Source organism: Colletotrichum fioriniae (assembly GCF_027942845.1).
Source record: "Colletotrichum fioriniae strain IMI 355084 chromosome Unknown scaffold_6, whole genome shotgun sequence".
Lineage (NCBI taxonomy): Eukaryota > Fungi > Ascomycota > Sordariomycetes > Glomerellales > Glomerellaceae > Colletotrichum > Colletotrichum fioriniae.
Genome location: NW_027076842.1, coordinates 1,777,856 through 1,802,323, shown reverse-complemented (window position 1 = coordinate 1,802,323; position 24,468 = coordinate 1,777,856). Strand labels below are relative to the sequence as shown.

The 24,468-nt window shown below is 54.0% G+C and overlaps 6 protein-coding genes and 1 non-coding gene across 7 annotated transcripts; 5 read left to right on the top strand and 2 right to left on the bottom strand.

Moving 5' to 3' along the window:
• The first annotated feature begins 1,239 nt into the window (after positions 1–1,239).
• N0V96_005905 lies at positions 1,240–1,313 on the top strand. Its single transcript has one exon. It is a non-coding gene; the product is annotated as a tRNA-Asn (tRNA).
• A 4,404-nt stretch (positions 1,314–5,717) lies between these two features.
• N0V96_005904 (uncharacterized protein) lies at positions 5,718–6,571 on the top strand (the record flags this gene model as incomplete). The annotated part of the gene is made up of 2 exons (XM_053189473.2): positions 5,718–5,875; positions 6,055–6,571. 2 exons carry the CDS (start codon positions 5,718–5,720, stop codon positions 6,569–6,571), a joined length of 675 nt encoding a protein of 224 aa, XP_053052926.2.
• A 1,136-nt stretch (positions 6,572–7,707) lies between these two features.
• On the top strand, positions 7,708–10,603 carry N0V96_005903 (uncharacterized protein; the record flags this gene model as incomplete). The annotated part of the gene is made up of 5 exons (XM_065757524.1): positions 7,708–8,475; positions 8,873–9,174; positions 9,225–9,472; positions 9,837–10,052; positions 10,260–10,603. 5 exons carry the CDS (start codon positions 7,708–7,710, stop codon positions 10,601–10,603), a joined length of 1,878 nt encoding a protein of 625 aa, XP_065613867.1.
• Positions 10,604–11,378: 775 nt separating this feature from the next.
• Positions 11,379–12,368, bottom strand: RBK1 (putative ribokinase; the record flags this gene model as incomplete). The annotated part of the gene is made up of 1 exon (XM_053189475.1): positions 11,379–12,368. One exon carries the CDS (start codon positions 12,366–12,368, stop codon positions 11,379–11,381), a length of 990 nt encoding a protein of 329 aa, XP_053052928.1.
• Positions 12,369–15,032: 2,664 nt separating this feature from the next.
• Positions 15,033–16,766, top strand: N0V96_005901 (uncharacterized protein; the record flags this gene model as incomplete). The annotated part of the gene is made up of 8 exons (XM_053189476.1): positions 15,033–15,172; positions 15,241–15,429; positions 15,483–15,631; positions 15,696–15,811; positions 15,863–16,006; positions 16,072–16,238; positions 16,304–16,384; positions 16,469–16,766. 8 exons carry the CDS (start codon positions 15,033–15,035, stop codon positions 16,764–16,766), a joined length of 1,284 nt encoding a protein of 427 aa, XP_053052929.1.
• A 4,234-nt stretch (positions 16,767–21,000) lies between these two features.
• Positions 21,001–22,725, top strand: N0V96_005900 (uncharacterized protein; the record flags this gene model as incomplete). Its single annotated transcript, XM_065757523.1, has 4 exons — positions 21,001–21,287; positions 21,350–21,517; positions 21,579–21,980; positions 22,029–22,725. The coding sequence occupies 4 exons, from the start codon at positions 21,001–21,003 to the stop codon at positions 22,723–22,725; spliced, it is 1,554 nt and encodes a 517-aa protein (XP_065613866.1).
• A 388-nt stretch (positions 22,726–23,113) lies between these two features.
• RIB7 (2,5-diamino-6-(ribosylamino)-4(3H)-pyrimidinone 5'-phosphate reductase) lies at positions 23,114–23,920 on the bottom strand (the record flags this gene model as incomplete). The annotated part of the gene is made up of 1 exon (XM_053189478.1): positions 23,114–23,920. The coding sequence occupies one exon, from the start codon at positions 23,918–23,920 to the stop codon at positions 23,114–23,116; it is 807 nt and encodes a 268-aa protein (XP_053052931.1).
• Positions 23,921–24,468: the final 548 nt, after the last annotated feature.

Below are 24,468 nucleotides of genomic sequence, written 5' to 3'. Positions count from 1 at the left end.
CACTGTGCGTGTCCCAAGCACATCAAACCATTCGAACCGAAAACCGGCCGTTGATCCAAGTATCTCACGCCCCAGAGTCACATCTCCATCCCGCACTTCATTGCATACGGGCTGAGCTAAGTTGTTCATCCCTTGATTTGATCACGCTACCAAACGCCTTATCCGTGAAGCAAGTACCGTAGGTATACGGTACCCCTGCACTCACCCCCGGCATCCGTCTGCATCGACGGCAGCAGTCAAGTCGAACTTCGAGCTACTGGCAACATGGCATTTTGGCCCCCATTCTCGATTGCTTGCTGGCTTGCTGGTTAAAGGTCACGCTACCTTGACAAACAACGCCAAGACAACCCCCATCACCCACCTGTATGCATCATGTCCATCACCGCCGAGCCGTTCACACGAATTGAACGCTTGAGGGACGGCTCGCATCCAGGCACTGGCCTGTGAGATACATCTTCTGGGGTCGGCTTGTGTTGACGCTTTCAGAAGTTCCAACTCTGATGCGCGAAGGCGCTTGCCTCAATCAACATCATCACTTCCGACGTGGTACCATTTCGCACTATAGTACGCTTCCATTTGCTGCCCGTTGGTCTCAAATTGTGCTAGTTGTTTTGCTTCCTCGAGGCGCAAGCAGCTATCTCCGGCGTCGACTCGATCTGCTCGCTCTCCATCAGATCATGTCACGATATGCCCTTCCTCAGGGCATGCAGACGACGCCCAACCCCAGGTCTTGAGGAACGCAATTGCTATGCGTACCATGCTGGTTTGGCCTCCGAAGAGCTACGAATTCCGAGCCTGGTAACGTTCGCAAACCTCGCCCGAATATAGGCAACCCCTGCAGTATCACTCCGGGTTAGCTCTTTGTTCTTTATTGGTTTGGTTTTTTTTTTTTTTAATTTATTTTTTTAGCCAAGTGCGCTGGTGCTTCCTAGACGACTGAGTCATCTTCATGCTCCAACATCTGGCAACTCAAATTGTCAACATCGTGGGATGCATCTGTTGATGCGACCAAGCAATCCGCTGCTGCCATCAGCATGGTTTTCGTCTGCAGCAGTAATTACTACCCACTTCTATGGGGCGGCCCGATGCCGTCCACGACAAGTTTCCGCTTCAGAAACGCCCTAACCCTGGAGCACACTTTCAAAATCTGAGCAGTGACGAGGTTCCGCCATCCATATGCGCTGGAAAGGACGCAGATTCCACGACCCAGGCCCCTTCCGTACTGACTCGTCTCGAGTATCCCCGGTGGCACAATTGGCTAGCGCGTCAGACTGTTAATCTGGAGGTTCGTGGTTCGAGCCCACGCCGGGGAGTTGCTATGGTTTGATTCCATCGTCCGAAGGTAAGCCTGCATCTTTTTCACGAACGTTTTTGCCAGCTAGTTAATTCAGTGTCCGACATTAGGTATGTCCGAATGCTGATTACAATGCACTCTACCCAAATGAAGTGATTGAGTTTTATTAGTTATAAGGTGGGCACTCCTTTGAGCTCACGATGAGTTTGATTTTCAACACAGAAATGTCGTAGCAGCTCAGACGCATGAGAGTATACCTTGAGTACAAGACAATAGATCTAGCGCACATTTGTGTCCTCGAAGCATCTCGATGTCCTCGTAGCTGCATCTGCTGACACCTCAGTGCAGAAAACCATGCCGTATGATATTCAGCTTCATGTCTACAGTCAGGCAGGGTATGCTCAGTGCTCATCTGATGGAGGAGTGTGAGCCTTGTCTTGTTAACGATCTTTGAAAAGGAAATGAATTATGGTTGTTGACCGTATCGAGGGGCATCAGCTGATCCTGGCTAGGTTGCCATCGCCGCAAACCTTTCATGCCTTTGAGCCCTGGCGTTACACTCTACGAACGCTTGCTTTTTGCTCCTAATGGCTGATGATCGGATCCAGCCCAACTGTCGGCTCAGAAATCCAATCAGGCAGGGTATGCTGAGTGCTCCGTACTCACCTTCGGTCAGTCGGTCAGTCGACTCACCGGCTCGGTCGGTCGCCAGACACAGGGTTCACTGTGTCTAGGAAAGGGGGTGCTTCTCCACCGCAGAATCACTAGGCTGGAAGCCTTAAAGCTTGACTCCCACATTGGGTTCTGCGCGCGCGCCCCCCTGGTAAGTTTTCCCCATAATCGATATGTGACATGTCACTTACCAACTCGTTACAGCCCTGTAGATCTCTCACCGCCTGCAAGCCCATCTCCTTTCTTACATTGACACCGCGAGCTGGGAGTTTGCAAGGGTAGCCTATGCCAGAGCCAGCAGTATGAGCAAGGGGACTTGACATCCTAGCCCGCTCCCTGGGAGCGGAATTTCCGGGCTCAAAGTATATTCTAACAGGGCTTCGAGGTCAACTCCGTGTTCCACACGTGCTTCTTTGGTTCCGTCAGTCCGCGCGTGTACGGATTTGGAGACGTCCAACGAGTATTCTTCGCGCCTGACAGGCGATGTCAAGCGCCTGGGGGAAGGATGGCGTCACGTCATACGACTCTTGTCACGACCAGCCGTCGTGCAATGGTCACCGCAGGCTGCCTGGATAAGAGCGACAAACCTGGCTAAGGTGGCCTTGCTCTCTCGTCTTGGCATCCGTGCTTGACCTTGGAAACTCGAAATGGGTGGCCAGCTGCCCTCAAGCACTCCCGTGGTTGACTAGGGGTCCGGGGCGTCCGGATGCCTCTGTGCTCAATACTTGATGGAAAACAACAAGGTGACGTTACCGTTGCTGCGATACGTGGCTGTAATGGGTTCCACTCCGGGTCTTAGAGCCAGTGATTACTTGCTTACACCGCTGATTAGACCGCAGCAAAATGCAATATCAACCCAGGGAGCCGTGAGCCTCAAGACTGTCGACAACGTCGTGAACCCTGCTCAAAAAGGTGGTTCGCCTATTGACTCACCGAAGTTCAGATCAAGGCATATGCCACGGTTGGTCAGCCCTAGGCAACAGACTTGGACGGGCCGGGCCATAGAAGCTTTGGAGCCACCTTTAACAAGGCTCAGGGGTGGAAGTGTTTTGAATTACCCGAGACTATTCTGGAACTTCTGCTCCTTACCGACAGGACTCTTGTTCTGCCCCCCGGATGGTGAAGGTCGTGGAGTCTTTGCCAGGCGCTCTTCCGTATGGTCAATCATCGACACAGCAACACAACACCGCGGACACGTCAGAGCGGAGGGCTGACGTGGACACATGGAGTCGTGGAATATTGACAGCCCTGAAGACAGAGACACGCGGCATATTATCACTGACAGAAGACATCTGCTTTGGACTTGAAGGTGTGTGATGGCGAGCTGGACCATCTGTCCCACTCTCAAGAACCGAGTCGCATTTATTCCTAGTATCGCTCCTGCTCGTTCTATTTTCATATTTGGTCAAGGAAGCAGCAGAGGATAAACTATACAGCGTTCAGACAGCAACCATGGCCGTGTATACCGGCTCTTTTGTGTACTTCATCGACTACTGTGACATATTTTTCGCCGAGAATGCCAATGGATGCGCCTTCGGCAACCACCGGCCTGCCACTCTAGCACTCGGCCCATGATAATGCAAAAGTTGGGCGTATGCACGTTATCCGTATATTGATCGCCGTTATTACTCTGTCACAGCGGGTATGATTCAGGAAGACCAGGGTGACCTTTGCTGTGAAGACGTAACCGCTGAGTTCCGGTTGGCCATCGCCCAGTTGTTTGGTGCGGAACGAACCAACGAACCATTGTTGCGCCTTTTTGTGTAACAGAAGAACAAAAAAATTTCATTCCTGACGTTGCCGACGGAGAGTCAGGATTATCATAGTGAAGAGACAACACTGCATTAGCACCAAGAGACTCACTACGTAGGCGCGGTCCGATGAGCCTGGGACAGATCTATTTCCAGGGTCAGACCTCCAGTCAAAGAAGACAACCCTAAAAAAAAGTATGCAAAGCTGCCAGACTTAGCAAAGTCTCAATTTCTGCAAGCTCTAAGCCTCCAGAAAGCCAGCGGCACGTGGCACAACTGGACGGACCTACGATGACAGGCCTCGATACCGAAAAGGGCAGGGTACTGCAGGCCATGTTCACCGAAGCTCTCTCTGAGTGGCCGATGCGTCGACTCGGTGAAAGCACAAGCATGAGTAGCTCGGTACGTGGTGACTAGGTCTCTGGTACATCTTTGTGCGAGGACGCGGGAGACGGCGCGAAGGGAGGGGGGCGCGAAAATTTACATCAATGTAAGCTCACCAAACACGGAATGCTGATTTGAGTAACACGATGAAAGATGACTCACACTCATTGGAGGGACTGGATCGGATAGATGGGCGTTGGACAAGCAAAAAACAAAGGAGATGGCTCGATCTGTCCGGGCAATGGTCGGGGGATACGGAAGACGGTATCCGGCTTTCGTTCCGTTTATGGAGACCAGAAGAGAGAGGTAGAAGGATAGTAACCTAAAGGCAAGCACCTTGCATCGATGTCGGCCTACTCAATCTTGCCTCGTGCGTGAAAGCTATCGAATGCTGTGCTAATGAGGTTTTAGATGTTCGGGACGTACGACAGGCGATGCTGCCATGCACGGCGTATAAGATGGAGCTGCCTACTTTATATTTACCAATCACCTGAAGGGAGAGTACCTTATCCGTATAAGGTAGGTATTCATGGATCCGTATAGGCAAGTAATATGGATAGGTAGTTATAGAATTAAGTATAGAGGTATCCGTACCTGAGGTACCTTAAGTACCTAAGGTAAGTAAGGTAAGGGAAGGTAAGGTAGTCAGTGGTGTGGTGTGACGCACGTTTACAAACGGGTTGATGGGATGTCTCCACAATCACCCGCACAGTGTGTCGCACAAAGACCGACACTGTAACTCGGTTGCGATTCCATCACCGAGATACCTTCATTTTGTGTGAGGGACTCACTGCTTCAGCTCCCTCGGTCCGACATGACATTCAAATCCGTACGACCTGAGCAGGTGAAGCGGAATGAAGTAGATGGAAAACACGAGGGGGTAGCTGCCTGCCTACCCCTAAAGCCATGCTGTGGCTACCTACCTACGCATCGAGTCCTCGAACAAAAGTGTCTGTTGGTCGCCATTTCCAAATCTGGTAGATGGCGGCTTTCATCCAATGCTTGAGAGCCACAGGTGCATCGGATGAGGAAAAGAAGAAAAAAAAGTTTGGGACTAATACGGTATACCAACCTGAGGAAATAGTCCGAGATGTCTTTCATGGACAAGGCCCCGGCCAAGGTACCGTCCAAGGTACCGTCCAAATCACCGGCTTTTACACTGTCTACCACCACTTCCCGCCAGCTTCTTTTGACGACCTCACCCCATCCATCCCTGGCCCGCCGCACCGGCCCTAGCTACTTTACACAACCTTACACCAGCGACCACGGAGGGTCCAACGCTACGCTGCCTTACCTTACGCTACGCTCCGCTCCGCTTTACTCATTCTCCATTTTAGCCCATAGGTCTGCGGAGGAGGCAACGACGTCCAACTTGTTTTCTCCCCTCTCCCATCTCCTTTCGGGTTTCACAACGTCTCTCACACGCACCACTTGCTCGACTGCAATATCCCGGGCACCAGCCACGAACCACGCACACGGCCACACAGAGAAGCAAGCTACCTTACATACAGCACGCGCATACGAACGACTGTTGCAAACCCGCGCATCGCATCGCATCGCATCGCATATCGCCGAGCAGTCACCGAACCGAACACCCAGCATCACGAGGAGACAACATGGCCGGCAAGAAGGGAGCAGGCGAGAACAGCAAAAAGGCTGCCGGGAACGCCCGTAAGGCCGATGCTGCTGCACAGAAGGCCGCCGCCGAGGACGCGAAGAAGGCTGCCGCTGAAGACGCTGACTGGGGCAAGGGCGCCAAGGGAGCTGGAAAGAAGTGAGTAAGAGTCACGAACAACGTTACGGCAACATTTTCTCGGCCGCCACGATGTGTTATCCCACATGTGACACCACCGGCTTCCATGCATCTCGATTCCTCATCTCTCGAGATCTCCAGTACCCCACAAAGAGGAGACCAACCCAGTGCCATGGCTGACCACACCATCCATCGTTTAGGGAGGCGGAAGCCGCCAAGAAGGCAGAGGCAGCCAGGAAGAAGGCCGAGAAGGATGCACTCCTGAAAGAGGAGGAGGCGAACACCCCCGGACGGACTGGACCGAAGAACAACAAGACGGCCGTTAAGAAGACACGTGGGCTCGATCTGTCACAGTTGGACGGCGATCAGAGCGGTGGCTCGCTTGCCGCGCTCAACGCCACCGGCATCGACAACGCCCTCGACGCCCTCTCCCTCACGGGCTCCGACAACAACGCAAAGATTGACCGCCACCCCGAGCGGCGTTTCAAGGCGGCCTACGCGGCATTTGAGGAGCGCCGGCTGAAGGAGATGGAGGACGACGGCTCGGGCCAGGGCCTGCGCCAGCAGCAGAAGAAGGACAAGATTAGAAAGGAGTTTGAGAAGAGCCCGGAGAACCCCTTCAACCAGGTGAACGCGAGGTTCGACAGTACCAAGGAGGAGTTGGCCGAGATCAAGGCGAAGGAGAAGGGCAAGATCGAGGCCCGCCTCGGGAAATAATGGCCCAGTAAGAAGCCTCTTGAGCATGTCATTTTCCATCCCTTCGGAGACATCACTGCTTTGGGGGACTACATGTAAACGTGGCACAGAGATGCCAGGGCTGTGAGAGTGACGAGCATCAGTCACCTGCATATTGGGATATCATCTCTCGGATGTGGATAGATCATGAGACCAAAATTTTGCCCCTCCATTTCCGAATGGATCGATGCCATCGTGGAGTTTCCTTTTGCCCACGCGTCATTATTGTGTGCATGGCGGAGCCACGTTGCGATCTGCGAAACCTTGCAGAGACAGAAGCTCGAGGTTTCCGTAATTTGCGCCTCCTCCACTAAAATTTCTCTCTCTCTCCGCCCGAACCGCCAGCCTCGACAAGAGTGACGCCGACGCGACGGCCGAGATGACCGAGATCGCTACATCCGCCGTGAACACTTTTTGGCGGGGTAGCTTGTGACGTACAGTGGAGGTGGGGTGAAAACAGACCTCGCTGTCACTGATAAGATGATAACCCGCTTATCACGATAAGAAATTGAGCCGGCAGAATTTCTTACCGCTTTTCCTGACCGCCCTTGCTTCACGCATGAATGAGACGTTGTTCTATGTCTCAAGACGGGCTTCCTCTCATCGCGGCAGATCCATCCTCATCAAATCCTTCATTTTGATGCTTCATTTATAAAGAAAAATGGCGAGTCTACGGATGGGCAGTATGCCGTCGTTGCGGCGACAGCACCTCCTGGCCGAATTGTGAGTTTCCCCGAAATCCAGATCCCATCCTGTGTCCCCCCCCCTGAGGTCTGATTTGAGCGTGTAAGTTGCTAATCCCTGTACGCCAGCGCTGGTCTGAAGCAGGCTTGTCCGGAGGGTGTCTTTGTGAGCTTGACACCAGGAGACCCGATGCTATGGTCCGGCGTCATGTTTGTGAGGCACGGTATGGAAGCCCCCGGGTTCTGTCGACGATGAGAGGAAGACGCAGAGTGGAGAGAGGAACCGAAAAGAGACTGAGACTGTTCGCAGGACCCTACGCTACGGCTATTCTGAGATTTCAGATTTCGTTTCCAGACACATATCCCCGACTACCGCCACTCGTCACCTTTTCAACAGACATCTTTCACCCCCTAATCACACCATTAACAACGTACATGTATACCACCGATATCCAGGACAACGGCACAGTAAGCGCCACTGACGCAGAGCGCCTACCTCCCGGAGGTTTCAGTCTACGGCACGGATTCCCCGCTTGGTTCGGGCGGGGCAGCAAAAGCAACGTGGGGAGCCGACAGGTCAGCGGGCAGCAGCAACAACAACCGCCCGCGACGCCCGCCAGAGGCGGCGGCGGACCATCCAGCACTACGTCGACGCCAAGCTCAAAGGCGACGCCTCTCGGAGGTCGGCCTGGGTACCTCGACACCTCGAGGCGAGAGGTCTCCACGTACGAGGTCTTGCGATATATCCGGAGCACGTTTGACGACGAAAAGGTGCTGGACTCGGTGCCGCTCGAAGCTGCGGGAAACCCTGGCGCGTGGCACGCATGGCGGACACGTCAGCGACAGGCGGGCAAGAGTTTCCCTGGCGACCCGGTGCCGCAGGAGACGACTGGAAAGGAGCAGGAGAGCGAAAATGTGGTAGAGGCTGCTGACGGGGCTGCTCAGCAGAAAAAGGAAGGTGAAGGAGAAAGTGAAGAAAAGGTGAAGGAGGAGGCGCCGCCTCCGCTGCCTGAGAGGAAGCCTTCTACCAGCGGGAGTGTTCACTCCATCGTTAGGAAACCTATCGGCAGTGCACCTTCCGTATCCAGAAAGCCCGGGGAATGGAATTGGGAAGGAGTTTGGGAGGATAGAGTGCAGAAGGGCATCGCGACGTCCCTCTCTGAGGCGGTCCTGTACGGGGCGACGTCGGGTGGCGATGACCTGGTAAGCTACCTTTCTTCTCCTCATATGCGTGGACCTTGCATCAAGGACGGTTGCTAATCATGACTGATAACAGATCAACTTCCTTGCAATGGAGGAAGGCGACGTGGACGCTGTGAGGGAAAACTTGCAGCGTACATTGGGAAGCAGCCCGGCGACACCTGAAGAACGCAGAAGCACGCAGGGCGTGCCTGCGTCGGAATGACGGATTTGACTTTGCTTGAAAGCGACTACCTCTAAAACTTCATGACATTACCTAGCTTCCCTTAGCATGCATATCTACCTTGCCCTGTCGCGGATGGGATGTAGACGTGCCTGGGTAGCTTTCTTCTCCTCATCCACATAGCCTTACTACATACAACCTTCCAATGGCCCCTAAATAATAGATCATCATTCTAAGACGTCAGAGATCATCACGCACATTATTCGCCGTCTTGTTACTTCGACTATGGGCCTCTCTACTCCCGTGGCTGCAACTCTCATCGTTCTCGTCACCGTCGTACCCATGCTACTTATCGCAGGCTTCACCGCCCGCTTCATCTCACGCAACTTCAGAGACGCAGCCGGTGCCATTGAACCCAAGCCGGCGAGACGCTGGTTCGGCCTCCGTCGCGTCAAGTCGACCGACAGCACCACCACCAGCCTCGCCACCAACACGCTACACTACGCGGACTCGTGGCCGGATCTCGAAAGTCTCAGGACGTACCGGGATACACCAACACCTTCAATCCAGCGCGGCATCCACGAGGTAGCATCGGTGCCCCAACAGGCCACCACTACTACTACGGTCCAGATCCAGCCGCCGCCCGAGACATGGCATCCCTCGAGGGCCAGTCGTTTGAGCTGGAGCTTCTCGCCGACAAGGCGGAGGACGGATCGAACAGGGGCGGTCCCGAAATCCCGCAGCCGCTCAAGGTTCTCAAGAGACTCGGGCGTGGTTCTGGAGGGGAGTTCCGAGGAGTTGCAAGCGGCTCGCGATCAGTTGCCGAGACTGATGAGGGTGTAGACGGTCGCTCAGGACCGTTTGGCGAGTCTCTCGTGGTGAGGAAGAAGCGAGGGAGCCACGGGACCGGACTAATGCCTGGCTCGAAGAATTGTGGCTAGGAACAGTCTTCACTTGGCGGACGGCCACGAGCGCATCGTGAGTCTGGATTTGGTACTTGATATTACTTGCTGACCTCTACCAGGACCACCTGCTTGGGACAATTTCGTCGCACATGCTATTTCTGGGCCATTCGATGACGGTGATGACGTTGAGGCATCATCTCCAGCACCACAACGCAGCGCTTCTTATTTGATACGGTCTTCTAGTAACTCATCTTTGGCTGCTCAAGCCAGCACTTCTTATGACTCAAACACTTTAGAAGAGAGAAGCACGTCTGGCAGCTCCCTCGTGCTCGTACCGAAGATTTCTGTCACCCCAGAGATCAAGGCTCTTGATGGCAGCAGGGCAAACTTTTGGGTTGCTGTCGAGGTTTCAGGACAATTGTGCCAACCTCTCAACGGCTCAGCCTTCCGTGGGATCTCTGTTGGCGATGGGTCTTCTTTGGTGGGCAGAGCCAACAACCAATCCTCTACAGGTACGTAGACGCAAATGTCGATATTAATCTCCATGCTAACATCAACTTAGATCCTTTCAGGCATGGATGTATTCACAGCATGGATATCCAAGTCGTTCCACTTGGAAATAGTTGTATTCTTGAGACGATTCGTGATGATCCTATCCAAACGTGAGTACTTCCACCTGGTGTTACCAAGGATTGTCTGATTGTGGTACAGAACACTAGGCAATGGCGAAAGAACACTGCTGCTTGCTCAAGTTCTGATCAAATCGCCTCGCTCCCTCAAGCAGCCAGGCCATGTCAAACGCAGGTCAGATGAGCTGATTGATGACTTGGAGTATCAATTAGGAGATTCAAACCTCGAGTATATTCGCGTGTCAGTCAAGTACAACCACTCAGCATTCTTCTGCCAAAGTCGACCTGACATCATCGACAACATAACAGAAGGCGGTACGAAACTGGAGACTTTTGCTACGGCCGTCATTAAGCAACACAATCACCGATCACCGTGGTCTCCGAGTCTAGCCCCAACCTATAACCCCATTGCGAGCATCGTTCGTGAGAATTAGGAGCCATCGAAAGCTCGTAATACGATTTGCCGTATATCAATGAGGCCCTCAACACCACAAAGGTCTCCCAGGGCAAGGTCCAGGATGGACTTATCTATGGAGACACCAATGGACATGCTGACCCCTCCGGTAGTTCCCAGGCGAGAGGCAAGCCTCGGCAGAGACGTGACGGTCAGAAAACCAGAAGCAATGTACAACGGGTGGTCTCCTGGGCATCGAAGGACGTTGGCTGTGGACTTGGACTGGGATAGGGCCCATGCGGGACAGGGGGAGCGGAGGCCATCAACTGCAACGTGCCCCGGTGAGGCGGCTACCGGACCCGGATTCAAAAGTAGGTTTGCGAATCATTTGGCCGCACTGAGAAGCCCACGCTCGATAGGCCCGGGCGTTTTGAGAGGCTTGGCATCTTCAGTCGCCGGCACTCGAGATGAAGGTCATGAAGCAGGGAAGAGAGAGGCATATGGAGGAGATTCTCCCCGCAACCAGGGAAGGAAGCCATCCAGCCGTTGGAGTTGGACGAGCTGGTGGTCTTGAGAGGGCACACAACTTGGGACTTGTTCAATTTTGGTTCGGACAGGCAATATGCATACAGGCACACGCGCGTCTCTGGGAATGGTCGAATTAGAAGTACCCGAATGACGTTTCACTGTTCTTTCGTCTTTTAACTATTGCCTTATCCACTGACGCCTTGATGATTATGCTTTTCTTTGTTTTTGGTTGCTGATTTATGGTTTTACTTTGTTTGTTTTTTTACTTGATCTCATGCAGCCGTCCTTTACTGCAACTCATCTCTCCAAGGAATAGATGTTTGCGCGCCCTTGCGCTCGACCGTCTTGGCTGCCGCATTGTTGGCGCTCTTGATGGCAGAGGAAATGTCAAAAGCCACACCCTTAGACTGGGCGGTCACGGCAGCAACGCAGTAGGAGCCGACAAAGGTGTCGCCGGCGGCGGTGGTGTCGACGACCTTGACCTTTTGGGCGGCGATGAGCTCGGCGGCGCCCTCCTTGTTGGCGTAGTAGACGCCGCGGCCGCCGAGGGTGATGATGACGTTGCTGACCTTCTTGGCCATGAACCACTCACCGACGCGCTTGAGGCCCTCGGGGGTGTCGAGCTCGGACTCGTCGCAGCCGGAGAGGATGGCGGCCTCGGTCTCGTTGACGACGAGGTGAGCGAGTCCGTCGTAGGCCTCGTCAGGGAGGCGCTGTGCCGGCGCGGGGTTAAGGAGGACTGGAACGGATGCGGCCTTTGCGGAGCGGAGGGCGGCGAGGACGGTCTCGAGGGGCACTTCGAGCTGCATCACCAGCAGGTCGGGCTTCGGCTCGAGGGTCTCTGGGAGGGTGCCGAACTTTTCCGGGGTGACGGCGTGGTTGGCCTCGGGGGCGAGAATGATGCGGTTCTGTCCGGTGGGTTCGTCGACGACGATAATGGCCATGCCGGTCTTGAGGTCGCTACCGACGGCGATGCGGTCGGTGCGGACCCCGTGCTCGCCGAGGTTCTTGAGAAGGAGGTCGCCGTACGAGTCGCTGCCGACGGCGCCGATCATGGAGACGGAGGCGGTTTCAGAGGCGGCATCGTTCGGGGCTTCGCGGGAGCGGGAGAGCTTGGCGCAGGCGACGGCCTGGTTTGCGCCCTTTCCTCCAGGCGAAATGACAACAGAGTTCGAAGTGAGGGTCTCGCCCGGCAGGGGGTGGTGGGGGACGTAGGAGGTCAGGTCGATGTTGAGGGAGCCGAGAACGGTGATCTGGGGGGTCTTGGTGGCAGCCATTTCGGGCAATTTGATTTTCTCTCTCGGTGTTCGGTTTCTCGTGTTTTCTCTTCTCGGCGATGATGATGTCGCCAACGTCAAGACGACCTGAAAAAGGCAACCTGGGATATTTTATGATTCGAATCGTGCGAACGCAATCGGGTATCTTGACGAGCCAGAGGCTTCCCTTTCCGAGCGAAAGAATGCAGCTCGGTTACTGAGGTGAGATAACGGCAGATCAGGTGGTGAGGGGCAGAGAGATGGATGTGAGGCATTGAATTTTCCCAGCCGACGGTGACAGGACCCCGCCAACGCCAACGCCAACGGAGGTGGGATGATGATGCACTTGGCGGGGCATTGGCTGCCAGGTTCGCGGTTGGAATTCTGTAGCGTAAGGGTGGGAGGGGCAGCCGAGTGGTGTTGCAGGGGGGCCGGGTGGGACTCTTCTCCCTGACCTGCTCAAGGGATTGGCCCTACGGACCGGGAGGGATCGGAAAGAGTTGCAGTCTTTGCAGATGATGCATCTTTTGGTTGTTGGCGTTATTGGAGAATTTCCACAGAAAAAGCTGTGAAAGCAGGGAAAGTAGACAAAAGACAGGGTCCACAGTCGGCTAGTTTTTCTCGCTAATAGTTCGGGTCAGCATGATCAGGTCGTTTGAGGCCCAGTGCTGTGCAGTGATTTGACATGGCAACGCGATACGGTTTCTGACAAGATGTCTATCCGCAGGAATAAAGAGAGATCCAACCCGACACCTTACCTTAGTCAGTTAGAGAGACAGATGCCATGCCTAACATGTTCCCCTCCCCCCAATTTTTCATCCCTAGTCCTTGCCGAAACAAGGCGAAAAGACTGATGGCTGTGACCTTGGGAGTTCGCAGTTGGGAGGCTGGCACGCCGGGCCACTGGGTAGGTACGCAGCACACAAATAAAGAGCCGAGCCGAAGAACGGAGCCACCTTTTAAGGAGTGGAAGGTTAGTGGAAGCGTACCCGACCCCCTTACTCCGTACCCGTACCGTTCATGCTCAATCCGATCGGGTGTTGCAATGGAACCTGTCAGGTTGTCTTGCCGTCCATTCCTAGACCTTCCAGAAGTTCCGGAAGTTCCAGTCCATCCACCAGCCACCAGCCGTCTGCCGAGACGGGCGGGATCTTCAGCTGCTGGGAATCATCCAAGGATACCTTACTCCGTAGACGATAGAAAGGGAAGGGTCTGGACCTTTGATGTACACGTCCGCACTTCGTACCTTACCCAGCACTCCAATCTCGGCCTCCCCTCCGCCGCCTATATGAAATAGTCCTAGAGAAGCATCCATCTTTTCGGCGCCATGGGCGGAATGGCTGCGCTGTTCTTGCCGTGCGGCACTCGGCATGCGCTGACACCGCCGGTTCGGGCGCCGGCTTGAACCGACCGTTTGTTTCGTTCTGTTCGACACGTGGAAGTGAACGACATCACACCAGATTAGACTTTGAGGGTGCATACGGCATACCGTTAGACTCGATCCCCTATTGTCTCCCACGCGCGCCACGCCATGCTGCATTTGGCGCGCCGTCATGCCTAGGTCTAGGCCGGGGTTGCGTTGGTGTGGGATGCGAATGCGGCGCGTGTGTGTCTGAAAGTGTGTGTATGTGTGTGTGGAGGAAAAAGTGTAGATGTTGTTGAGTCAAGATGGGATGAATGACTTGTGGACTTTTGACAACCCGCGCGAGGGAGAGAGGGAGAGATAGACGGAAAGGGAAAGAGCAAGAGAGACCGAGAGCAAACACCAACAACCTATCTGAACACCTCAAGAACCTGCCGGGGAAAAGCAGAACCGAGAGAAGGCAAGAAGAGAACGATTGACTTGCAACGTGCCTTCCCTTCCTGTTGCACAGAAGTACCTTCTTTCCCTGACCTTCCATTGCCTCCCTATCCACCTGCCTCAACCTGCCTCAACCTACCTTTGCTACCTTTGCAGGTAAGGTAGGTACGCTCCTGCTCTCTTCCATTCCTGCCTTCAGTCGTCACCTCAGTGGAGAGTTGCTTGCCCTACGTCCCATCCTGGAAGGCTTCTACCTTCTACTGCTCAACACACGACACACACGACACTGCACTCTTATGCGCTCCTGGACCAAGTAGGCAAGGGCCGTGTGCTGGACCCAGATGGCCGCCTCCTTCCCGTGTCTTTCACGAATAAGCGGCTTCCTATTCACCGGTTGCCCAAGCTCCATGCCCTTAGCGTCGACCTCATTCACCTTCGACTGCCCCCCTTTGCTGGATGTCTATTTCCGACTTCAAAACAGCTCTTTACCTTATTCTCGAGCCTCTTTGCTCGTTACAGGTTTGTCCGGAATCACATTACCGGACTTCTCTTGCTTCTCTTGCTGGTGGACTCGGACCCTTGACCCCACCACCGTCGACTTGTCCAACTTCAGAATCCCAATGGAATCGAATCAAAGCGCTTCAGCATGGACTACAACAGCTGCATGTGTAGCTATTGTCTTCCTCCTCATCTTGATAAGACCGCGATCATCATGGGGCCATCCGCCATTACCTCCGGGTCCGCCGGGCGAGTTCCTTCTCGGCCACCTCCGTGTTATACCCAAAGAGAACACTGCCCAAACATACGCAGAGTGGGCGAGAAAGTATGGTGAGTCCACTTCCTCCCTGTGTTCAGCTCTTTGAGGGTTCTTCGTGATTAACGTAATGTCAGACTCGGACGTCATTCACGTCAAATCTCTCGGCCAATCCGTCGTGGTGCTGAACAGTGTCGAGGCTGCCAAGGATCTCCTCGATCGTAGAGGGGCCAACTACTGTGACAGACCCAGATTCACTCTGTTTGAGGTGTAAGTCGCCCCGACTTCGACCCTGAAATATCTTGTTGGCATGCTGATGCAGGCTGTCCCCTTTGTAGCATGGGCTGGGGCAAGACGCTGACCTTTCTGCCCTTCGGACCCCGCTGGCAGATGCACCGAAAGCTGCTGCAGACCACTTTCAGTAACACCAATGTCCGGCAGTGGTACCCTCTGCAGGTCGCCGAGGCCCGCAAGTCCGTCCATGGGATCATCAGCAACCCTGACAGCTGGCAAATGTCCATGAAAAGGTAAACCGCTTCTTGGCTTTGGCTGACTCTTGATCCTTAGCTGACCCTTCCAGATTCGCCGTTGCCATCGTTCTCAAAGTAAGCTATGGCGTTGACGTTCATGAGAACAACGACCCGTACGTCAAAATTGCCCAAGATGCCATGTACGCAACTGGAAACGGTGGTGCACCCGCCAACAGCATCGTCGACATCTTCCCCCCTGGTAAGTTACGGATGAAACACAATCCCAACTCTCGCTCTTTTAGTAACGTTGGTCTTTGTTATAGCTCGTCATTTGCCCACCTGGCTGGTTCGAGACTGGTCGCTGAAATTCGCGCGAGAATGGGGATGGGCTATACGGAAGCTGCACGACGTTCCGTTTGCTGTTGCGCAGGAAGAGTTGGTGAGTGTATGCTCCTGGTCAAGTCCACGCCCGCAGCACTAACAAGTCCAGGCTCGCGGCAAGGACAGCCCTTCCTTCGCGCATAGGTTATTGGAAACCTATACTTCCAACGCCAAGAGAGGGCTCGACAATGAATGGTCGCTTGACGACATCAAGGGAGCAGCAGGCGCCATCTTCATCGCAGGGGCCGACACGGTAACTTTGCTCCTCGAGGACAACACTCTGCTTTTTGATACGCTGCTGACTTTGACTTGCACCAGACTTGGGCCACCATGGTCGTCTTTGTTTTGAACATGGTTCTCCATCCTGAGATTCAAGAAAAAGCGCAGGCCTGCATCGATCGCGTGGTCGGCCTTGATAGACTGCCCGATCTTTCAGACAGGCCATCCCTCCAATACATTGACCACATCGTTCAGGAAATCTATCGGTAAGTTTCCTCTTGCTACTCAGGTCGAGACCCACGTGGGATAGCTTCTGACGAGAAAGAAACAGATGGTCGCCATTGGCACCGTTAGGAATTCCCCACAAATCTCTCGAGAACGACGTCTATAACGGCATGTTCATCCCTAAAGGGTAGGTTCACTTGCCCCCCTTTCACCCCTCAACGGCCCGAAAAGCTGCATGCTTCTAGAAGAAAGTACTGACTTCTTTCCCCAGGTCTATTGTCTTCTTCAATTCAAGCGCAATGACTCAGGACGAGCGGGTGTACAAGGACCCCAAGTCTTTCAACCCGGACAGATACCAGCCAGAGTCTTCTGGAGGCCATGGTGAGCCCTTGCCACTTGGTCAGTTTGGCTTCGGACGCCGAGTCTGCGTTGGACGCTTCCTGGCAGACAATAGTGTCTGGATAGCAGTTGCGACAATGCTTGCCACTCTCAAGATTGGTAAAAAAGTTGGACTAGATGGCCAGATCATGGAGCCCAAGATTGCCTTCACCAATGGTGGAACCTGGTGAGTTTGTCTACTGCTCCATAAGTGTCAAGACTTTTGAAACTCTGACGTCAAACCGACAGTCATCCGGAGCATTTTGAATGCTCCATAACACCACGCAGCCAAAGAGCACAGGAGTTGCTGCGACAGTCGGTTTCTTCTTGAAGAGCAAAGGACAAAGTGAGGCGGTCTAGCCCTTATGCCAACACACATTTACTAAGCTTTTAGGCTTCGGGTTGATGAAACCGTGCACAGTCGATTTCGAGGGGGAACCTGGACATTCGAAAGTACGCATAGGAAATTCCTTGCAACCAATTGACGACTGAGTAAGTCGTGGCTTTGAGGTTCAAGACCTTATTCTCAACGACGGCTGCTCTCTGTAGCCAGGCCAAGGAAGACCAAGTGAACAATTGTTGAAGCCAACATAGCCGATGTTGCATCTGGACCGACTGGAGGAGCCACGTCCACGTCAATAATGCGGAGCCTGACACCATTTCTGAACAGGATTCTGAAAAAATGGGATTTTGTCATCCGGAACCTCTCCTAGATGTAAGGGTTTTGCCATCTTCTTTTGTCGATCTTATCAACTTCCAAAGGACGGGCTGCAGTCATATCAAGCCTGCGTCAGGGCTCCTCTCAACGAGGGTCCGGATCCGCCCCGAGACGAGTCTGGTTGGAGCTTTGCCCATCACCAAGAAAGAAATATCTCTTGGCCACGACTCAACGTATCCAACTTCTCCATGAGTACGCATGACGGGGATGAGTTTTCATTTTGTGCGAACCATCACTCGACGTTACGGTGAAGAGGATAACGAGCGCTTGGAGAGTCATGTACACAAGCGTTTTGAGCGACGTTATTCGTCCCGTGTCAAACCACTGCATAAGCCATGTCACCCTCCATCCAAACCCTGAAGGCAGGGAGAAAAACGTGGCAACAAGTAGAATCTTTGTGACGGCAGGAAGTAGAGATTCCACGAGGCATCACGCAGTCAGTCAATGACCCGATGTCCGCATCGAAAACGTGGCAGACAGCGGGCAGACTACACAATGTCCTGTGCTAGCAGTGTCTCAATAGTCGAAACGCACCAAACTTTCAGGCTCGCACCGCATGAAGCCACCACTCAGCATTGGCTGCTGCGATACTATTGTGAGGGTTTGCAAGATGCCCTATCGACAGGGTCACGACTCGCGAAAGTGGAAAAGAGCGGGAAGGGAGCTCTTCCTGCATGGAAAGATCTGGATCGCCAGCCGCGATGCAACGACTTAGATCTGGAATTACGCCAAACTCGCCGTATTGAAGGAATCATCGCAAGTCATGAGCCACGCGATGGACTGGGGTCAAGCCCCCCGATCCTCCCTTGGGGGCTGAAGTCCAGGCGCGACGCTATTGACCATCCGCCCTCCATTACGGGAACTCGGGGTTCGTTTCCTTTGCCTAAACGGGACGCAGATGCAGCTGATAGCTTGCTTGCACACATTTGACGTCGGCCAAGGATAGTGCAAACGCGACTTCTGCGTAATAGTCATCGTGACGGTCCGGAGGAAGTCATAGCCGTACAAGCTCAGCACGCCGTCGCAGACTTCTCAATCACTTGATGCGCGAAGCAGCGCGACTAATGATACCTGACCGCAAAAGACGGAAATTTCTTTTGCTGGGCTTGGCCTGACGGTCGCCGAAGCTGTCCGCTCGAGCCGAGCCTAGCCTGCAAGGACTAGAGACTGTTCAACCCGGCAAGTGCATCACGTCCCGAGGGAGATATACTAGGTGACAGGGTCTTGAGCTGTCAGAGTTTTGGTGAATGCTACACCTATACAGGCAGCTTTGCTTGGCCCGGGCAGTCCGTCGAGCTGATAAGAAGTGCCGTCGGGCGTTGCAGGCACGTGCGGCGAGACCGTGAGACAGCCTGACAAGCGGATTCCAAAGCGATAGTGAATAGGTGAGTGAATGAACGAGCGTGGGAGAGGACGAGGAAGGAGACACCGATCAAGTTCCACTGCAACAGCACGGCCAAAACCGGCGGGAGAAGAATTCCAGAATGCCGCCAAGTCCGGACGAAGGAACCCGACGACTTGGGGCTAAGGTAAGGCAGTTAGGAATGTGCCAAAGTGCCATGGTGCGTTTGACGGTGCGTTTGATGGTGCGAACTCTACGCCGTTCCCCCCAAAACAGCGGCGGCGGTGGGATGGGATGGGCTGAAGGTCAGGCACTAGGAAAAAAGAACCCTAACAAGTGATGAGCGGCGGCGTTTGCGGACTTGTAGATCGACCGCCAGGTCTGACACTAACATAGGCGGGAACCTAATTACCCTTCTTTCGTCGTGAACTTGAGAGGCTGTCTGTGGGTAATTAGGTAGGCAGGCCTTGCTTTCCTTTCCTCGATATAGGTAGCCTACCCCGTGGGATCCTGACGCCCCAAATTGACAAGGCTTGCATTGGGTTATTCGATTACTCCAACACACCAGCTCATGTGAGCAGGAGCTTAAGAAGGGAGCCTTGAGTTGCAGAGTCAGGTCAACACCACCCTGGGCAGCTAAGGCAGCTCAAAATAGGTAAGGTAAGGTAAGGTAAGGTAGGAAAGCTGGCAAACTGGCGAGGTCTTTGAAGGCGAGGTCGAGGTAAGGCAGCTCGGGCCAGGTAGATGAGGAATGGAGTGGACGGGGGGGAGGACGGGAGGTGACGGGGATTCTGTGAGGTGCTTTACAAAGCAACTCAATCATTCCCACGCAAGCAAAACCCAATTCAGAGCTTGGCCCTTTTTTTTTTTGCTTCCTTTTGCCTGTTCGCTCCTGTCCGTCCCCTTTGCACTTGGACTTTGGGCTTTTGCCCTCTTCAGGCTTCAGCCCTTTCATCCCTCCCCTTCGGGCCCTTCCCCAAAAATCCTTCCGGCCCCGGCCAGACTCCCACAGTGACGTTTTGACACACTCTTGCCCCTCATCAAAAAAAGCTGCTTTCTTTCCCCATCTGTTTCGCGCTTGACGAAGCAACCCCCACTTGGGATTAACTCGGGATGGGTACCGTAGCGGTGGTAAGACTGGCGTGGAAACCTCGAAAGGAGCCTTGGGAGAACAATGGATTGCAAATAAAATTTGTGTGGTTGTGGAAATGAAAATATAGCTGCTCGTGGAGTAATGATACCCGTCGTCTTGGCTCTTGGGAACAATCCGCTGGGAGTTGCAGTCCAGTTCCCTTCACAACCCTCGCTCGTTCTCTGCAACTCCACCCCTCATCCATGCTCGCTCCCATCTTCCCCCCCATGCCGCACCCCCCTTGTCCCGGTTGACTCTTCCGTCCGCTTCCTTTAACCTTTGGAGCGAAACGGTGCTTTAGAACTGTAGCTGCTGCTGTTGCTGCTGCTGCTCCTGCTGCTGCGGGGGGTTGGGATCGTCATATCAAGGAACGACCTTCGACCGTTCGTAAGCATAACGATGACTCGAGCCGTTTCGGAGGGTGAGAGCTTGCATACGGGCGACTCGTAATCCCAACGTTAATTATTGTCGCCAATCTGGGTCATCATCGCCTGCCAGAGCCGCTGACACTGTTACTGCTGCTTGCTTGCCGTACTGCCTTCCATATTGCACAAACTGTGCATCGCCCCCCGAGGCAAGGAGACAAATCCGTGGGCCAATGTCTGTCCGCTCGTCGTCTCATTTGCGTCAACTGTACTCTTCGATTCCTTCAACGAGTCTTTTCGGACGATCGTCGTCCACCTGGTCCTGCTTTGTCTACACTCGTCAATCGAACTCCATTACAATACCCGTGGAAACAGCAACGAACGCCAGGGTCCGATTCAGCCCGGGCCGAATATACCGAATATACAAACTCGTTCCAGCCTTGCGGCAAGAGCCTCCCGACCTGCTTCCCTCTCCGCGTCTGTTGCGAGAGGGCATTCACTACTTCGACCGGGGCGTCGGTCCTGCCTTTTTATTTTGCGAGACGATAAAGGCTTTCTTCTTCATCCACCGAGGACCAGAAGCTCGTGGAGAAAGACGGATTATTCTCCAAGAACTAAAAAGTCGGATTTTCGGGAGTTCCCCCGCTTCGACGAAGTACCCTCAGTCGGTTCAGGCTGCCCAATCTCGACCTGCTTCTCAATCGGTTCCCAAGGCTGCGTGCTTCTGGGCGTAGCTTCCAGGAGCGGTTGGCCAACTTCCCCAAAAGTCCAAATTTGGTGTTCACTTCGCCAGGGATACCGCAAAAGGATCGGTGCAGGTGACAGCCGCCCACACGTCCCCTTAATCCCGCATCCAAGAATCGCTACCATGTCATCCCGAACCTCGATCACGCTGAAGGAACAGGCTGACACGTACGATATGGAGAGTCAGCCTACTGTCTCGAAGGGTCATGTCGGCATTACCCAGTTGCTGACCGTCCAAGATGGCGATCAAGACCGGGAGGAAACGAGAAGAAATCCGAAATGGTATCAGCGGCTGCTAGATGCTGGCGTGGAGGAAAACGGGATCCAACCAGTGCCTCTCGGTGAGCGGACCAATACCAACTACAGCAACCTCTTCACCGTGTTCTTCACAAGTCTGCTTTGCTTATTGCCGTGAGTGCTTTCACCATCTCTGATGAGGCTGGAGATTTCTGTTTTGCTGATGCCGGCGATAGGATCCCAACCGGCGCCTTAGCCACAGCTCAGCTCGGATTGAGTCTGAGGGATGCCTCACTGGTCATCATCTTCTTCGCCTTGTTGACCTGTGTGCCTCCGGCATTCATGGGCATCGCTGGCTCCCATACCGGACTCAGGCAGCTTGTCCAAGCCAGGTATTCGTTTGGGTAAGTCGATGTCTCTGTAAAGAATAACTTGATGCGAAAACTGACGATCTGAATGGTTCAGATACTATCTTGTGGGCATCCCTCTTCTTCTCAACGCCGCGACTGTGACCGGATTCTCTCTCTCGTCTTCAATCGTTGGCGGCCAAACTCTCGCGGCTGTGAACCCGGGACACATTGATGTGAAAATCGGCATTGTCATCGCGTGCCTTGTAAGCTTTGCAGCTTCGTTCATTGGCTACCGCGCGCTCCATATGTGGGAACGCTGGCAATGGCTTCCGAATCTCGTTGCAATTGTCATTGCCGTAGGTTGCGGTGGGAAACATCTCTGGAAACAGGCCGAGACGTCCCCTCCTACAGCAGCTCAGATACTCAACTATGGAGGTCTGATGGCCGGTTACTTCATAACCTTTGGCGGTACTGCGTCGGACTTCACTGCCTATCACAACCCCAACAAGACAACCAAGTGAGGAACGCCTGTTTCCAGGTTAGTCACACTGCTAACAATTTTCAGGTTCAGGATCTTTTCCTACATATACCTCGGGATCTTAACACCCTCGATCCCGCTGCTTATCTTGGGAGCGGCGATTGGAGGTGCCCTCAACAATGTTCCTGAATGGAAGTCGGGATGGGACACATATGGCATTGGCGGCGTCATGGCAGCTATGTTGGCTCCTGCTGGCGGCTTTGGTAAATTCGTACTGGTTATCCTCGCACTGAGTGTTATCGGCAACATCGCGACGTCCATGTACTCCGTTGCTCTCTGTATGCAGCAGATGCTCCCGGTTTTCGCAAAGGTCCCTCGCATTGTCTTTGTCGTCGTTGCGCTTGGAATCATGATTCCCATGGCAATTCGCGCTGCTGAGTCTTGGGCCGATTCTCTCGAGAACTTCTTGGGGTTGATCGGTTACTGGGCCGGCTGCTTCGACGCAGTCATTATTGAGGAACTGGTGTTGTTCCGTCGAATGGACTACAGCTCGTACGAACCTGCAGCGTGGAACGTTGCCCGACTATTGCCTTCCGGACTCGCTGCCCTTGGAGCGAGCCTGCTGAGCTTCGGGCTCATCATCCCAGGGATGGACCAAGCCTGGTACACTGGTCCGATTGCGAGAGTGACTGGAGATATTGGCTTCGAGTGTGCGTTTGTCCTGACGGCAATTTTCTATGCGCCCTTGAGACGGCTGGAAATCAGGAAGCGAGGACACGTCTAGGACGGCTAGACATTCGAGCGGCAGAGTAAAGAAGGAAAGGGGGGATATACCCAGGCAAGCGAGGTATGATAGACCGTACTTTTCGTTCAGCGCCCCAGTGGGGGGGAAAGCAGGGGCATGTTGATATCTGCAGGGCCCTGACAGAATAGGGCAGTTTCGACAGTTGACCAACAATGGCACAGTTTCTTAGGCAATACGGCGGGTGCGTCGCGGCGGCGGCGGCTTCTTGTTTGCTTGACCATTCAGTGGTGATCGGCCAGTTGTAGTCTTCCATGTCGGCCACTGAGGTTTGCCGCCTGCACCACAAGATGTGATCGAGGGCCTGGCGAATATGAGCTGATGGCCACTTTCATTGGCCGTGCCACTCAGCCGAAAGGGGGATAATTACCTAGGCGTCCAGACTTGGTTGACCGGAGAGAACTATGTCTTCACCAAACTGGTGCCAAGCAACATCTGTGAGCCTGGCGGCTGGCATAGGCATGCCCTCGGTACTCTGGACTCGGTCGGGAGATACGACAACACCGCCGCGTCCGAGCCAAGTGGGCGCAATAGTAACGATGACTCTGTCAACGAGGCGATGGTAGGCAGGGTCAAGAAGCGAGTTGATCACCTGCCCGCCGCCTTCGATCATGACGCTTTGCAGACCTTCGGCGTGAAGAGCAGAGAGGATCGAGGGCCAATCGAATCGTGGTTCGGTGTTACGAGATTCGAGGACGACGAATTTACCACCATGGGCTTCCAGGATTGCCTTTCTTTCCGGATTGACGGCAGATGGGCCAACTAGTACAAACGGTGCCAAGCCATTGTTGGCGCGGGCGACTTCGAAAACTTTGCTGTGTTCGGTGAAGTCCCATCGGCCACGAGGGTCCAGGACAATGGGGCGTGGCTGGGCGTCGAGATTTGCCCCCTCGATGCGGCAGTTTAAGCCTGGGTCATCGGCGAGGACAGTCCCAACGCCAACGAGAATGGCGGCATGGTGACGACGAAGGTGGTGTGTCATAGCCTTGGACTCGGAACCCGAAAGGCGCGTACGCACACCAGGTGCGAGGGAAAGGGAAGAATCCAGTGATGTTGCAAAGGTCAGAGTAACAAAAGGCCGGCCCTGGGATCTCGCTGACTGGATGGCAGATTCTGACGGTAGACGAGGGGCCAACCAGGCCACGTCTGGGCCCGGGATCTGCAGAGTTTCCGCCATTGTCGTTGAAGTGGCCTTTTTCCGTGGGCAGAAGGGCGAATTACTCCGGGAACCAAGAGGGTTGCACGTACGGATACGGGTTTACGCAAGTAACAAGTCCCTGCGTAGCGCAAGAGGTGATACTGTGGCTATTGCGGTACTGGCCAGGTGGCCCCTAGTCGTCTCAATGCCTAGGCTGTTGTCCCTGTTCAGACTGCCAACGGCGATCAAGGTTGGCTACCTATCGAAAGGGCGGTCTAAGAAGCAGTATCGCTGGCTATGCTTTCCTTGTCAAGAAGTTGAATCTTTGCACAGCGGCGACGTTGGCTGATTGACTAAGGCAGATGCTGGGCAAAGCAGGCTCACCAGTCAGTTGACTGACGGCTGGAAGTAGTCGGGATGAAGTTGAGCAAGGACCCGAAACCCAATGACCTCCAGAAGGCTTGAGTGACAAAGCCTAACCCTAAAGTGGCACGTATTACAACTATTGGGACGATAAAAGGTTACAGATGCCTGCCGGGAAAAACTCCAAGCAACTTGGATGAGTAGGCCGTTGTTGAAGTCAGTCA